This window comes from Macrobrachium nipponense, chromosome 46 (assembly GCF_015104395.2).
Source record: "Macrobrachium nipponense isolate FS-2020 chromosome 46, ASM1510439v2, whole genome shotgun sequence".
Lineage (NCBI taxonomy): Eukaryota > Metazoa > Arthropoda > Malacostraca > Decapoda > Palaemonidae > Macrobrachium > Macrobrachium nipponense.
The window spans coordinates 16,910,249-16,927,748 of NC_061106.1; the positions used below are offsets into that span (position 1 = coordinate 16,910,249).

Genomic DNA, 17,500 nt, shown 5'->3' on the forward strand with positions numbered 1-17,500 from the left:
CATATATATATATATATATATATATATACTATATATATATATATATATATTATATATATATATATATATTTGTGTGTGTGTTGTGTGTGTGTGGTGTGTGTGTTGTGTGTGTGTGTGTGTGTGTGTGTGTACATCAGCAAAATCATTATCCCCCAAAATTGTGTCCTTATATCTAAAACATAATATCTGCCATGTTTATCCCAAACTACTAAATAATGATGAGCACCACATTCAAAAAACACCTTCCCCCCTACAATTCCAAGAGCTTCCTATTCCCACATATAATAGTCAGTGATCCTAAGTTCAAGTTGTAAAACAAAAATCCATATGTCATCTAATGGTCCGCCAATCATTCAGTGATCTACTGATCTGTCTGACTCGACTAGAAAGAACTAAGATGTTTTCTGAACGAGTCATCTACTATACTCTGTTTTTTTCCATCTGTCCATCCGCCTGTGGTGGTCGCGCATGGTAACACTGCGTCCCGGGCTTTAAATAGTTACGCTAAGTGTAAGTTTTAGTTAAATAAAAGGATATCTGGGTGTACATTTGCAACTGAAAAGTGTTTTAATAATTACTGTATGCGAATTACACCGTTAATATTCGAAATAGGATATTATTTAAAGCCCGGGACGCAGTGCTACTATGCGCAAACACCACAGGCTGATGGACAGATGGAAGTATAGACACTAGTAACTGGGGATAATATGATCAAAGCGCTCTTTTGTAATTGGGTGTTCTGCCCTTTGAATTCACGGATAAGTCAGAGGAAAAAAAGAAGCGCTGACTAGAAGAATTTGGACTCATTGACTCCTTTGTTGCTCCGCAGCCTGCAAGTGATGCATAGTACTAATGCTAACTGAAGGTGATTTTTTTATATATATATATATATATATATATATATATATATATATATATATATATATATATGTATAGTATATATATAATATATATATATATTATTATATATCATATATATATATATATCACTTGTTAGTAACTTTAAAGACCATTTAGCCACGCCTTGCTACCACTGAACAAACTTATCCATCTTTCATTTTAAGGTTAGGTTAAGTTAGTTGAAAGAAAGAAAAAGGGTTTTTAAGATGTACGAATTAAATCCAACCCTTGATTTTTAGTATGATTTACCAGGTTGCCTGTATGTAAACATTTGCGAGAAAGATCCCATTTCTTTAGTTCTCGTCTGTAAATTACAGCAATAAGGAAAAATAAATATAGTAAACGATAGCAATGTGCATTCTAATAAACATTTGGTTATATTTTTTTCACAGCGTTAGCTTTTTTTATGTATGCAAAATACAAGGATGTAAATTATTATAACACCCTGTTCTATTGTTTTATCTTACAGCTTAAGTACGTTCTGCAATTGCACATGGCATGAGTAAAATAAAATTTACTACTTTGTACTTGGAAAAATCAAGTTCATTATCAATATTCTCATGTATCTGTTAACTTGTAATGGTAAAATAAAGTTTATTATCAATATTTCCATTAATCTATAAACCTGTAAAAGTAAGTTTATTATAATTTACATGAATCTGTTAACCTATACTTGGTAAAATCAAGTTTATTATCAAAACAATTTCAATAAATCTATAAACCTGTACTTGGTAAAATTAGATTTATTATTATTTCAATGAATCTGGAAAACTGTACTTGGTAAAATCAAGTTTTTAATCAATTTTCATTAATCTATAAACCTGTACTTGGTAAAATTAAGTTTATTATCATTTCCATGTATCTGTAAACCTGTACTTGGTAAAATCAAGTTTATCATCAAATATTTCAATAAATCTGTAAACTTGTAGTTAAGAGATTATAATACATGATGGCAGAACCCTCGTACAAACATTCCTAAGAAGACGGGCGGTCGGTCTTCGAATGATACATTTTTTTTATCCACTTTTTATTTAGCGTTTCCGCGAGGATGATCCGGAACTGAGCATATATATATAAAAGCCCTCGTGAAAGAAGCACCTCGCAAACATCTGTACCCGACCGTGATCATCACTTGCAACCAACCGCACAACCAGCCAACAGCCCCCTGATTTCAGAACCCTCGTTTACAGACCTATGTCCGTTATGATGAGCTTGACAATTTGGTTGTGGTGGTATGTAGTATATAGGGGGGAGGGGGTTGAGGAGAGAGCGTCAGGGGAAGGGGGTGTCATGGAGAGAAGAAGAAGGGGTGCCTATGAGACCACGAGGACTCAGGGTAAAAGATTGGGGGATGGGGGTCTTAGAAGGGGGGTGTAGGATCAGGAGAGATGGATGGTAGGGACGGGGAAAGCCGCCCCCCTGCCCACACCCCCCCTTTCCCGTGGCCCCCAAAAAGGACCAGCCGATGTGCAGAGAACCTTAACGTGTTCCTCAAACCACCAAACTCGCGAGTGACATCGCTGCCGACAATCATTCTTATGCTGCCGTTGCATAGGAGCGCATCTCGCGTGCCTGCTTCCAGCTATTTGTTTGCGGCCGCATCCGATTCTGAACCTTAAATCCGTCGAGCGCAAAGACGCATCTCGCGCGCCCCTTCCTCTGTGTATATTTAATCAACATAATATTTTTATGTGACCCTTTTACGCTGGTGGCGTAGAGCGGAATATAGAAGAGCCAGCGGGCCAAACGCATCCAATTTACAAGGTGTGCATTTTAAGTTCCGAAAATAGTGTTTCGTGGTCAATGCGTCTAAGTAAGGCAATGTCAGCTTTGTCTCAACCAGCGTTTAAAAATTTTACTGCCTTATAAATGTTTAGGTGATGAATTCATCGCCTGCATAATAAAGATCATTTCTGCATCTCGGAGTTGGGCGCTCGCTCTCGTCGGCGTATTCGTTAGGGATAAATAAACAAGGCGAATTCTGCGCTGTCTGTAAATCAAATATAATTTATCAGGACGCATGGCCACCTGAGACCATTTCTTATAATTTATTTGGCATTCTACGGGCATTGTTTACAAATCTGCTGGCGTGGTGTAAATCATCGTCTACCATACAAAAAGACATTTGGTATTGCGTTATCCAACTCGGATAGTTGCAATTCAGAGGGCAAATTCTCTCTCTCTCTCTCTCTCTTCCTCTTCTCTTCTCTCTCTCATCTCTCGTCCTCTTCAGTTCAGCAAGAAAGGACGAAAACCGGAAATTCTGAAAAAACAAAAACAATCTCATCTCTTCTCTCTCTCTATCTCTCTCTCTCTCTCTCTCTCAGTTCAGCGAGATAAGAAAGGGGAGCTCTGGAGAGAAAAAAAAAAAAAAAAAAAAAAAAAAAAAAAAAAAACTAAAATAGCGCGCTTAGGTCGAGATGGCATTAAATGTCAAACATCTCTTGTGTTCAATTCTTCATTCACATCATGTCGACACAAACCATTAGAAATACTTGATTAAATATAGAATTTACACCAAAGGCCGAGCACTGGGACCTATGAGGTCATTCAGCGCTTAAAAGGGAAATGGACAGTAAAAGGTTTGAAAGGCGTAACGGGAGGAAAACATCAAATAAGTCGCACTATGAATCAGTTATTAGGAGAGGGTGGAAAGAAAGATGGAAGACAGAGAATATGAAAGGAGGTACAGTAAAAGGAATGAAAGGGGTTGCGGTTGTTGGGTTACCATTGTTAAGATGTCCCAATTGATGTTCACAGACAGAAACGCAACTGATTTTAAATACACAAAAGAGAGGCTGTTTGGATAGAGGACATCAAGATTCCACATCACTTGGCCCTTTTATGTTTAAAGAGCGGTTGGGTTGCACCAAAGGTCGTCGGAGAATATTGCAACATGCAAATTGAGCTCTTTCCAGTTTCGTAACTGGAGGCCGATAGTCCTTCCATATTTAGGGAGGGCTAAGGAGGCCACAAAGTCCGATTTGGGAATGTTGTCATACGAAGTAAATGAAGAATATGTGAATCGATATCTATATATATATATATATATATATATATATATATATATTATATATATATATATATATATATATATATATCATACATAAAATATGTACTCACAAAACACACACAAACACTTACATATATATATATATATCACAAACTTAATACCAAGTACCCAGTTACTTATCGAATTCAGTTTCCTTGTAAAGAAATGACTAGCCAAGGGCATGTCAGTGTGTATGAGTACTTCTACTAAGGCGAGGATAAGAACGTGTATCTATTGCAGCCTTGTGGGTACCAGTTATTACAAATAGTGAATTCGGTATCAAACGGAGGATTTATGGCTCGATTTTGCTGAAAGAGTAAAACTGCGTCACGTGCACGTTTAAAAAGTGACCAGTCGATTATATATATATATATATATATATATATATATATATATATATATATATATATATATATATATATATATATATGAAAATAAAAGATCTCTTATATAGGCCTACTTCACGCACGGGACCATTGTGGATATAGAAGATGTGTGTGTACATAATTGTGCAAAAATTAGTTTTATGCATATAGATGCCCGCACAAGCACGCCACATATACCAGCGCATACGTGCGTATACATGCGCAGTGCCCTCGCGCGCGCGATGTCAACGCGCATACCCATAACTCAGCCTTGCAGAAGATGCGATCTGTCATCGGAGTTAAAGTGTGAAGCGCCGAGTGAAACAGCCAATCAACCGACCGCAACTATTTGTTCTTAGGCTTACGTAACGATCGTTAGGAAATTTTCAACAGGTGTTTCCAGCTAACGACTAAACCACCTCAGACCGCTAACGACGGCGATTGATGGCATCCCTGCGTTCTCGGGAGCTGCTGATATTCCGCTGAACGGATAATGAGACGAGAGATGTTAATGGACTTCCGGAGCTGCCTTGGAGGAGATGTATGGGAAGTGGAGCTAATTATGATGCGATTAACAACGACAAAATGGTTAAGCACTCTTACATGTACACTTTGCGAGCAACGGATCCGTTAATGTTATGCCGTCATTTATTACGATAGCCCGTTGCAACAATTACGTTTAGAAGTAAATAATGTAGTAAAGTAATACTCTCATTATTATTACGCTCTGAGTACCAACAAACACTTTTCAAAGTTATACCTTACTTTTACCAGCCCACTGAGCTGATTAACAGCTCTCCTAGGGCTGCCCCGAAGGATTAGATATTTTTCCGTGGCTAGGAACCAATTGGTTATCTAGCAACGGGATCTACGGCTTACTCTGGGATCCGAGCAACATTATATCGAGAAATGAATTTCTATCACCAGAAATAAATTCCTCTGGTTCCGCGTTGGCCGGCTTTTCAAAGTAAATGATATTATCGAATAAAGTAATACTCCCATTATTACACAGCATGAAACAATGAACGAGTTATGATACTCACTACATTGAAAATAAACAAAAGCTTCCATTATACGAAACCAGAGATCTCAAAGCCATTTTAAAAGACGAATTATTACAGCATTTCAAAAATAATCTTTGTAACACTGAAAGCAATGTAATCTAGATGAAAATGTATGTAATTCGAGATTTGTTGTAATCTTTTGTAAATACTTTATTAAATAAAAATTTCAAGAAAAAACGCAAATGATCACCTCCTATGCTCTTACTAGCAATGACGTTAATTATTTAATGTTCTCACTTGCATACACTGAGCAACATTGTATTCAGTGGCCAACAAAATAGAACTCCTATTATTATGGCTCGGTAGCAACGAAAGATAATCCAATGTTATCAAAGTTACACTCTAGGTAACAAGAATAATCTAATAATTCCATAATCCAGGGCTTAGCAGCAACAACGAGAATAATCGAGTACCTTCTGAGTATTACGTAATCAGTTGCAACAAAAGAATAGAGCGAGTTTTATCTATAATGCACTAAACACCGACGAAAGAATGATCCAATATTCTCATTATCATAAGCTAAAGAGCAAAGGAAGATAATCTAATACTCTTATTTATTATACAGCCATTACGTAGTATGCAGTCAGAAATAACGGAGAATTAAATAATACGGTACTCGCGTATTCAGTAATCACGAATAATTAATAACTTAATACATATCTGTTACTCTAATGATTATGCATAAGTATACAAGGAAAGGGGATTCTATATATATATATATATATATATATATATATATATATATATATATATATATATATATATATATATATATATATACACTAGGTTGACAGCCTCGGATACCTTGGGAAGATAAATAATGGACAAAAATATGGAAGATAAATATGGAATTCTTCAGTGTGTTCCAACAACCATCCTTTGGCAAATAGACCTGGTTTCATATTAACTTAATTGGTATTTTCCCAGCTCTGAATATTAGTTCGGAAGGCTATAAAGATATAGGAAAACATTTTATGGCTTTTTGACTACGAATGATGCAGATAAAACATTTTCACGATCTGGTTCATCAAAGAGTGCAGTTTTGGAAAAATTAGAAATTTGGGCTAGTTAATAATGGAAATGGACATAATCCGTTTGTTCAAGCTTATAAACAAAGACGCGCGCGTACACACATTATATTATATATATATATATATATATATATATATATATATATATATATATATATATGTGTGTGTTGTATGTGTGTGTGTGTGTATAATGTATATATATTATACCATTATACCACAGATCACAATAAACTAGTGGGCGTATTCCTAAAACCTAAATGGAACCATCGATAAGGGATTGAGCTGACAATTGTGAAAAGGCAGCGCTCTTACAGTGCTAGTAAAACCTTCCATCTTATTTTTTTTCTCAAACTTGGACTAGTTAAGGACAATAGATATCTGCGTCCAGTGAACCTCAGCATAAAATAAGTCAATAAAACGGGTTGTTTGCTCCCTTAATTGCTCTGAACGTTCAAGGTAAAACGATTGACAGACATCTTTGCACATAAAAAAGAAAATATAAAAAAATAACATTGCACCGGATGTCTCTGACAAAACCCATAGGATTCACTCACAAAGAAGACACAGGATCGCATCGTGTTTTGGTGGGTGGTGTGGTTGGGGGAGGGGGGGGGGGGTTCCATTTCGGAGGTATAATTTTTAACGGATGGGAAATAACATCGGTGTCTACCGCAGCGAATTTCAGGGGCATTTTTTGGAGCAATTAGAGTAATTGCACCGATGATTGGCACATGTAATGGTCGACGCACTGTAATTTTCGAACATTCAATACGGAGCCTTTTATCCACTTGTTATTAATTTATGGATTTTGTTCATACAAACCCCTTTTTTTGTAATGTCTTTTTTTTTTTTTGCAAAATACGGACCTTTATTTTTTGCGTCGCGGACAATACCTTCCCGTCAACATAACGGTGACAGATGAACGTCATAAGCGGAACAGAGGCGTGTAATTAGACCTAAATTTAAGGGCCAGTTATACGCCGAGAAAAAGTTAATGTACGAGTTGTTTGCTTTACCACTTTACGTTAGACAAAGAGAACTGGTAGATGCATCAAAATGATATCCGAACGCTATCAAAGGGTTTAAGGGTTTTTCGTTCCGTGAGTGTGTGGTGTGTGTGTGTGTGTGTGTGTGTGTATGTATGTATGTATGGTATGATATATATATATATATATATATATATATATATATATATATATATATATATATATATACATAATATACTAAAAAACAGTACACCCTCTGGATCCCACCCTTATGCCTACTGTAGAGTATGTCATATAGTATATATGTATATATGTATATATATATATATATATATATATATATAGATATATATATATATATATATATATATATATATATATATATATATATATATATATCAAATAAGTATGTGTACAGGTCTTTGTGATCATTCTACTCACAAAAAAAAAAAGTGGATGACTGGCAAAATACCAGACAAGGAAATCAGAGGTAGTACATCACCCCTAATCAATCGAGAAGAGCATTGCGCGTGAATTTTCTCTACGGCCGGGAAGGACATTACCGACCACCACCGCCCCCGAAATGACGTGGAATATCGCCGAATGATTACGGAGAACCCGGGCGATGTGTCCCTGGAAAGTTCGCCCGTGAGAAATGGCGACGGGTAATGACAGTCGTGGCCGAGAATTCCGGTCTTTTCCGCCGTCCGGATAATTCGTCCAGACGTGTCATTCGGCCCCGTCCGTCATTAGATAAACGCCAAACGCTCTCCTGGGGGTCGTTTCGTGTGCATACGCGTTCAATGCGTTCAATAATGCATTGGCCGAAAAACGCTCGTCGTAACGGGTGGGGGAAACGCTTAAGCTTCATAAACATCAAAAATGGACGGAGGCGAAATGCCTTATTTTCTCGTCTTGATCAACCCTCCAGGGGACGATAGAGAACCGATGACGGACTGTCAATAACAGTCCCCGTGAGGGGAATTATTCACGAGGTGGCGTTCCTTCGCACCCCTGGGTGACAATTTCCGTCCGAAGCGGAAGCGTGTTAATCATCTCTGCGACGTCTCTCTCACTAAGTGTTGTTTTTATTGCTCACCTGCGATATCGTTCCGTTTCATTTTTGATGCCCGTTGCTCGCTTTGATACGTGAGTTCAATCGCTGTCCGCGTTCATAATGCAACGCTCAGAAATCAGTTGTGTGTATCGTGAGAGAGGAATTTATAAGGAAAATCCCGCTATTCAATATCTTCGTTTTATGAGCAATTTTAATGCTTTGTGATGCAAATTTAACTCGCTCCAGAAAAAAAATTAGCAATGTTTTCCATGACATCCTTAAGAATTACATAAGGAATTTTATTTTCTTATTTCCTGCTTCTGGATAGATCAAAATTGAACGGTACTTCATTCTGTGGTATGTTGAAAATTGAACGAATTGCTCCACAAAAATATAAATTTGCAATGTTTTTCATGACATCCTTCATAACTAAAAAGGAATCTTCTTTTCTTATATATACATTTCCTGCTCCAGGATAGATAAAAATTCAACGGTATTTCATTCCCGTCATAATAATCGATTTTTTTTTCATCGGAATCTTCTTTTTTAATCGTTTATGGACAATAAGTAAATGTTTCACCTCTACTTTCCACAATCATTAATTAAACTATTCCAAATTACAACCCCCCCCCCCTTTTCATCCCTTGCCTACCACGGAATAAGCAACTATCATAATAACTGTGATATCCGTAATGGCACTAACTGGAATCCATTATCCTCTTCCCGTTTCTTCTGGATAAGTAAATGCTTTGACTTAGATGACCATAATCTCCATAATAATACTAACTGGAACCCCGTTATCCTCTTTCCGCTTATTTCAGTCAAGTAAATGTATGACTTTTGAAATCTATTTTCCCCTTCGCCTTCCGTAATCTCCATAATCATGCTAACTGGAATTCCATTTTCCTCTTTCTGCTCATTCTGGATAAGTCAATGTCTTGGCTTTAACAGCACGTTTTTCTTTCCCGCTTCTTCCAGATGAATAAACGCTTGTCCTTTGCTTTCCATAATCTCCATAATAAAGCTACCTGGTTTTCTGTTTTCTATTTCCTACGTATTCCTTTAAGTCAATTTTCTTTCTTCTTCAAGAATCCATTATCTTCTTCCCACTTACTCCGTTAAGTAAATGTTTTGCCTTTGCTTTCCATAATCTCCATAATGGAGCCAACTGGAATCCCATATTCTCCTTCACGGTTATTACGCATAATCAAATGCTTTGGCAGTAAATCTATTTTCCTCTTCCCGCTTATTCCGTATTCCTCTTGTCACTTCTTCCAGTTATATACATCTATTGCCTTTGCTTTTCATAATCTCTATAACAGATCTAACTGGAATCCTATTTTCCTCTTCACCGGAATCTATGCTTCCTCTTCATGCTCATTCCAGAAAAGCAAACCTTTTGCCTATGGTTTTGACTTTGCTTTCCATAATCTCCATAACAGAGAGAAGTGAAATCGCATTATCCTCTTCCAGTAAATTCCAGATTAGTAAATGTTTGGACTGGAAGTCCATATTCCTCTTGGCGATTGTTCCCGATAATTAAATGTCTTGCCTTTGCTCTCCATAATCTCCATAATAAATCTCTGTAACAGAGTGAAGTGGAATCACATTATTCTCATCCAACAAATTCCAGATTAGTCAATGTTTGGACTGGAAGTCCATATTCCTTTTGTCGATTGTTCCCGATTACTAAATGTCTCGCCTTTGCTTTCCATAATCTCCACAACAAATCTCTATAATAGAGCGAAGTGGAATCGCATTCTCCTCTTCCAGCAAATTCCAGATTAGTACATTTTTGGACTGGACGTCCATATTCTTCTTGGCGATTGTTCCCGATAACTAAATGTCTTGCCTTTGCTTTCCGCAATCTCCATAACAAATCTCCATAACAGAGTGATGTGGAAAACAGAGTGATGTGGAATCGCATTCTCCTCTTCTAGCAAATTCCAGATTAGTAAATGTTTGGACTGGAAGTCCATATTCCTCTTGTTGATTGTTCCCGATAATCAAATGTCTTGCCTTTGCTTTCAATAATCTCCACAACAGTGCTAACCGGAGACCCGTTCTCCTCTTCCCGCAGACAAACACGAGCTGGACGGAGTGCGAGTCAACGGGAAGGGCAAAAAGATGAGAAAACCGAGGACCATCTACTCCTCCCTTCAGCTTCAGCACCTTAATAAGATATTCCAGAGGACTCAATACCTGTCGTTACCGGAAAGAGCGGAGTTGGCGGCTTCGTTGGGACTCACGCAAACCCAGGTAAGGACAGGCAATGTAGCAGAGAGAGAGAGAGAGAGAGAGAGAGAGAGAGAGAGAGAGAGAGAGAGAGAGAGAACTTATAGCAGAAACCAAAATATCTTAATAGATTGCACGAGAGATGCGAAGGTTTTTACATTTAGTACATTTTATTATTTACTCTGTTACTAAGTTTGTTTTGACTGTTGTTGCTACAGTTTTTTTTATGTGTGATGCGAGATGAGAAAGCTATTTCAGGAACTGCATGAATTCATATTAGCACTTACTGGGTTAGAATAACTTAGGAAGAATTTGAGTGAACATATACGTATGTCCAAGTCGTATAAACTGAGAACTTCATCATCTCATAAAATGCTTTTTATTCAAGTGTCATAAAGTGTCTGCAACTTTGCTGATCTGATGACTTCAAATCTCATCTCATAAAAAAATGGTTGGTCACATCAGTGATGGTGAAAATCCAAAAAAAAAAATTAATTATATGCTTAAATCAAAACGGAAAAATTTTCTTATAAAAAATTACCCTTTCGAATATTTTTAAACTCTTGAAGATATTTAATCCTGAAAAAACCTTTTCACAACATAGAAAAAAGAATACATTACATTTGCACAATTATTACATATCGTTCAATCTTTATGTTATAGTTTTGGAAAGTTCTGCTACTATACGAAAAGCAACTAAATATTAACTAATTTACATAATCTCAATAAAAACATGTCTACTTCTACCTAAGAAGTGAATTAATTGTCGTTAAGACTCAGGTGTTGTTAGCCAAACTTAAAAAGGAAATCATAGATGATAAATAAAGAAGAAGTGCCCTGAACAAGCATCCAGTTTCTAGGATACCTCAAGTTAGCGTTCTTTTCATAACTTCACTCAAACATGATGTTGATAGATTCGTTAATAACCTTGCTGGATATGCATGTTTTGCTGTGTAGAGAATAATTTCATCTTTCAAATAGTCTTTTTCATGATGATGAACTGACCTCGAATCTCTCTGAGATTAACCCATGCCATAAGGTGATTGGTAGGAAGCAGCCTGGCTGAAGCTATGTTTTAATTTTCTGTAAAAGAATACTATTGTGCCGACTTTCTCCCCGACCTTAGATCTTAAAAGAAAAAAAAACTACTACTACTGAAGCTAGAGGGCTGCAAATTGGTATGTTGGTCATCCACCCTCCAATCATCAAACATACCAAATTACAACCCTCTGACCTCAGCAGTTTTTATTTTAGTTAAGGTTAAATTTAGTCATGGGTCGTGCATCTGGCAGCACTTTCCGGAGGCATGAGACGCACCCTCACTTTACCGCACCTGGTGAGAAACTGAAACGCTACCGTTCATAGCTGATGGTTTTATACAGCATTATACATTGTGCAGGAAACTCGCATTTTTTACTTGTTTACGACTGGGGTCACGAATGTCAAGTATTTAATCATTCATATGCCGAAGAAACCTTTTGAGTATCATTGTGATTTTAGTGAGGCCTTTTAAATCTGTGATTCCTTTTAAATGAGAATGGGAAGTTATAATGTCAAACAATTACACCTGAACCACCGAAAAGAACTGTTGGTGTCAATAAGTTCCTTATACTCAAACCATATAGTATTTTATATTCTGAGTCTTTTTGTTTCAGTCAAGATTATGCTACATGATATCTTCGTCATTTTCTTTATCTTAATTTTGTGTATTCTTTAATGAATAACTTGATCACGAAGTATATAAAACGTGATGCTATGTATAAATAATGATTGATGACTGGCAGTATACTTTCTTTTTATTTCGACTTTATACTGACGGATTTTTCTCATACCACAAAATTAATTACCAGACGATGTGATCCCATTTCCCATTATTAATTTTACATTTACACCGCATTAGAATTTTATTGATATGGTTGTCTAAAAAAAATAATTTTATTAAGACGATTAATCTAAATCTACGATATAAAACATAAATGGAAATCATGCGAAATTCAATAAAATATGCTCCAGGTAGCTGAGATAGAGGTGGCGAGAATATCCCGAAACACGCAAAGAAAACAAGTCGGGGACTAAGCAAGAAGTGCTGAAATGGCTAAAATCCATTGTTCCCCCCCTTGTTCTTGACTCTGATTCCCCTCCTTTCATTTCTCTGTCGTCGCCGAGTTTTAAAATTGCGAACGAAGGTGACAACGGCGCTTCGTGCTGCCATCTTCATCTGTCCGTGAATGAATGTTTAGCATTCAAGCTCGCTCCCCTCCTCCCTGCACAGGTGACTACTACTACTAATACTACTACTACTACTACTACTACTAACTACTACTACTATCCCTCTCCTTTATAAAACTCGCCCCGTAATGAGAGGAAAGGGACAGAAATAAATCTGTGCATTCATGAGGCTGGAATATGGAGCTTCGAGATTGGGGGTAGGTTGGGGGCGGAGATGGAGGCGAAGAGGGGGGGAGGGGGGGGGGGGGGGGGGTTAGGACAGGTCGGTCTGGGGGAGGGGGGGGGGGGGGGTAGGGGGGGGGGGGGGGAGGGAGTCATTGGAGGCGGTGCCCCTGACAAGAAAGTTTGGTAATGGAGTCTGACGATCGACTTTTTAATAATAAGCTTGACTTCCATGCTGGTCGCTAGCTAGGGAAGAAGAGAGAGAGAGAGAGAGAGAGAGAGAGAGAGAGAGAGAGAGAGAGAGGTGCCTGCAAGGGGCTGGGGCGGATACAAGGGGAAGGGGTATACATGTTAGTGGGGGTTAATAGGTTAGGGGTTAATTGCTGTTTGTTAGGCAATTTCACGCAAGGGGAGAAGAGAATATTTTTTAGGCCTTTTGTATACTCTTGGTAATTTTGTTTAAACGTTTGATAATCTTCGGGTTCTCCCCCCCTCTCGTCTTCTTTTCCTAGTTATTTATCTAAATTATTTGGAATTTTCCCGGTTAAATTCGCAAGACTAGGCTTTTCTTTTCCTAGGGTTTCCTGCGACGGAACACATTACGGCTAATCCCAAAAAATGGTTAATTTATCTTTGCGGGGCGAGCTACCATTTCTCTCATTGCGGGATGGATCTGTAATTACAGAAGTAAAAAGGAAGATCAGGGGTATCAGTGGTGATCAAAATAATTAGTTATTGTTATAATTATAATCATTATTATTATTACTGTAAGCATCATTATGATTTGAAAGAAGACTAACAAATTAACCGAATATTGCCGACTGTTATTATTATTATTATTATTTATTATTATTATTATTATTATTATTATTATTTATTATTATTATTATTTGATAAAAATAATAACAAATTAACCGAACATTACCGAGACCATTATTATTATTATTATTATTATATTATTATTATTATTATTATTATTATTATTATTATTATTATATTCAGAAGATGATCCCTATTCATATGGAACAAGCCAACAGGCGTCACTGATTTGCAGTTCAAGCTTCCAAAAAATTTGGTGCTTATTAGAAAGTAGTAACAGAAAGTAACGGGAAATACAGAAAGAAGAGAAAAAAATAAACAAATTAATATATAAACAGAGACGAATGTTAGCAAATGATTAAAATACAAGGGGAATATCATTAGGGTTTGTAATGCATTGCAGAAAATAATGAATGAACTTTCCTCCTAAAGTGATGACAACAATATCAGGAAAATACTGATATTATTCGAGTTACAATATCAGGAAAATACTGATATTATTCGAGTTACTAGACTTATGGGTCCATTAGCTCTTTTCACTTATGTTTATACTCGTCGGTTTGTCCTCATAAATCATTTCTACTTGTTCGAGAATTCAGTCCAAGCATTTTTACGTGCATTTCATTTTTATTCACAAAAACATTCTGTGGCTGGTGCTACATTTACTTCCATATTTCTCAATTTTCTGTGGAATTTATGGTTACTTTGCATAATGGTTCTACTTTGAAATTTACATTTTATAGTTACATTACGTACTGAATAATTTACGCAGCTTAGACCAAATGTAGTCATTTCACTGGCTTTTATAGATCTTGGTCCCACTGAACCTGGGGAATATCTCTCTCTCTCTCTCTCTCTCTCTCTCTCTTTCTCTCTCTCTCTCTCTCTCTTTTCACTCTGGAATTCAAACCGAAGCATTACCGCTTTCTCTCTCTCTTTCACGCTGTAATTCAAACCAAAACGTTATCTCTCTCTCTCTCTCTCTCTCTCTCTCTCTCTCTCTCTCTCTCTCTCTCCATTCTGGAATTCAAACCGAAGCATTATGGCTCTCTCTCTCTCTTTCACGTGAAATTCCAACCAAAGCATTATCTCTCTCTCTCTCTTTTCACTCTGGAATTCAAACCGAAGCATTACCGCTCTCTCTCTCTATTTCACGTGAAATTCAAACCAAGCATTATCTCTCTCTCTCTCTATTCACACTCTCAACTAACTCTCCTACAGTTCAAAACTACAACTGGAAGCTGCAATAATATTATTCATCCCTTTCTAGGAACTCATCACCGCTCTGCAAACCACACTCCGCGATGCATATGCAAAATTTACCTGTGATTACAGGTGCATGACTCCCGGCTGCATAAAATGCACCTCTTATACAAGTCTTTTCCCTTGTGGGGGATGCAGGCCGAAGAACACTGTGCTGTTCTCTTCATTCATACATTCTCTCTCTCTCTCTCTCTCTCTCTCTCTCTCTCTCTCTCTCTCTCTCTCTCTGATCAACAAACCGAAGCTATCTCTCTCTCTCTCTCTCTCTCTCCTTCACGTGTAATTCAACCAAGCATTCTCTCTCTCTCTCTCTCTCTCTCTCTCTCTCTCTCTCTCTCTCTCCACTCTGGAATTCAAACCGAAGCATTATCGCTCTCTCTCTCTCTCTCTCTCTCATTAACGTGAAAATCAAACCAAAGCATTATCTCTCTCTCTCTCTCTCTCTCTCTCTCGTGCGGACAACACGTACGCCAGACTGTTAATAGTTTTTGTTTTTCATTCTTTTAAGTTAAAATGTACATTTTTTGTATTATAATAAAGAGTGATTCATATCTATAATTGCAGAATATAGATCACAATCACACAGTCAGACTTTTGGAGTCCAGACTGAGCAGCGATCTCGTCCGAGATATTGCGTGACACAGGACACAAAACCGCAAAGGAAGAGAGGAACTCGTCCAAGAAATCGAAAATGGGGCAGTATATTAACTGCAGCCCGAAGGGAAGGAGGTCCATCTCTAGATTAAAACAAAAGAAAGCTAGGAAGGCGGATGGAATGACTTATTTTTTTCGAACGCGTTCTTCCTTCCAAATGCTTTCGCTCGGCATTGAAAAATAAATAATAAGTAAATAAATAAATAAATAAATGAATAAATAAATAAATAAATAAAGTCGCCATTTCGAAAACTCATAATTTCTGAAAGTGGTATGGAAAAAAAATTCTTTCGCTCGGTATAAAAAAAAAAAAAAAAAAAAAAAAACTCATTTTGAAAAGTCGTCATTTTGGAAAATCGTCATTTCAGAAAGCCGTCATCTGAAAAGTCATACTTTTGGAAAGTCGTCTCTGTGTGAACTCGTCTTTTTGAGAATTCAAGTCGTCATATTGAAAAAGTATCTTTTTTTTTTGAAAAGTCGTCATTTTCAAAAGTCATCATTTTGGAAAGTCGTCTTCTTGAGTAGTCGTAATTTTGAAAAGTCGTCAATCTGGAAAGTCGTCATTTTGGAGTCATTTTTCTGACAATTCGCCATTTTGAAAAGTAGTCATTTTGGAAAGTCATAATTTTGAAAAGTCGTCCTTTTCAAAAGTCATCTTTTTGAAAAGTCATTTTGAAAAGTCATCATTTTCAAAAGTCGTCCATTTTGGAGTCGTAATTTTGAAAAGTCATCCTTTTGAAAATTCATCATTTTGAAGAGGACATCATTTTGGAAAGTCATCCTTTTGAGAAGTCGTCATTTTGAAAACTCGCCATTTTGAGAAGTCGTCATTTTTAAAAGTCATCATTTTGGAAAATCTTTTTGAGGCGTCGTCAAAGTTATCTTTTTGAGAAGTCGTCATTTTGAAAAGTCTGTCATTTTAAGGAGTTCACCATTTTGAAAAGTCATTTTCAAGTCATCGTTTTGAAAAGCATCTTTTTCAAAAGTCATCATTTTGAAAAGTTATCAATTTGAAAAGTCATCAGTTTCAAAAGTTCATCATTTTGAAAATTCATCATTTTGGAAAGTTATCATATTGGAAAACCATTTTTAAAGGTTGTCATTTTGGAAAGACACCATTTTGAAAATTCATCATTTTGAAAAGTCATCATTCTGAAAAGTCATCATTCAGGAAAATCGCCATTTTGAAAAGTCGTCGTATTTTCGAAAGTCATCATTTGGAATAATCATAATATTGAAAAGCCATAACTTTGGAAAAATCATTTTGGAAAGTGATCATTTTCAAAAATCCCTTTGAAAAGTCATCATTCGCTGACGATCAACCATTTGCCACCGTCATTCACCGATTATTGCGAATGGAAATCAAGGAACAAAGATATTTCCAAGATATTTCCTTCGTTTTACTGGGGCGATTTTTAGTTAATTTGTGATTTTTCAATAATTGATTTGAATATATATATATATATATATATATATATATATATAATATATAGATAATATATATATATATATATATATATATATATATTTCAGAATGAAGCATTCTTACAAGTGCACATAATTTATTAACTGACTGGATAATTTTTGAATAGTGATTGACTAGAAAAATTAACTAGAAAAGGCTAAAATCAATAAGACGAAGAGAACAGCAAAGAATGAAAAATCACATTACCCAACTTCAAG

The 17,500-nt window shown here is 36.5% G+C and overlaps 1 protein-coding gene across 1 annotated transcript in view; it reads left to right on the plus strand.

Annotated features, from left to right (window-relative positions):
• LOC135214777 (homeotic protein distal-less-like) overlaps positions 1–17,500 on the plus strand; it is a 143,730-nt gene that overhangs the window by 56,985 nt on the left and 69,245 nt on the right. The window contains exon 3 of the mRNA XM_064249133.1: positions 10,536–10,714. Within this exon, the coding sequence (XP_064105203.1) occupies positions 10,536–10,714 (179 nt within the window). The remainder of the gene's footprint in view (positions 1–10,535; positions 10,715–17,500) is intronic.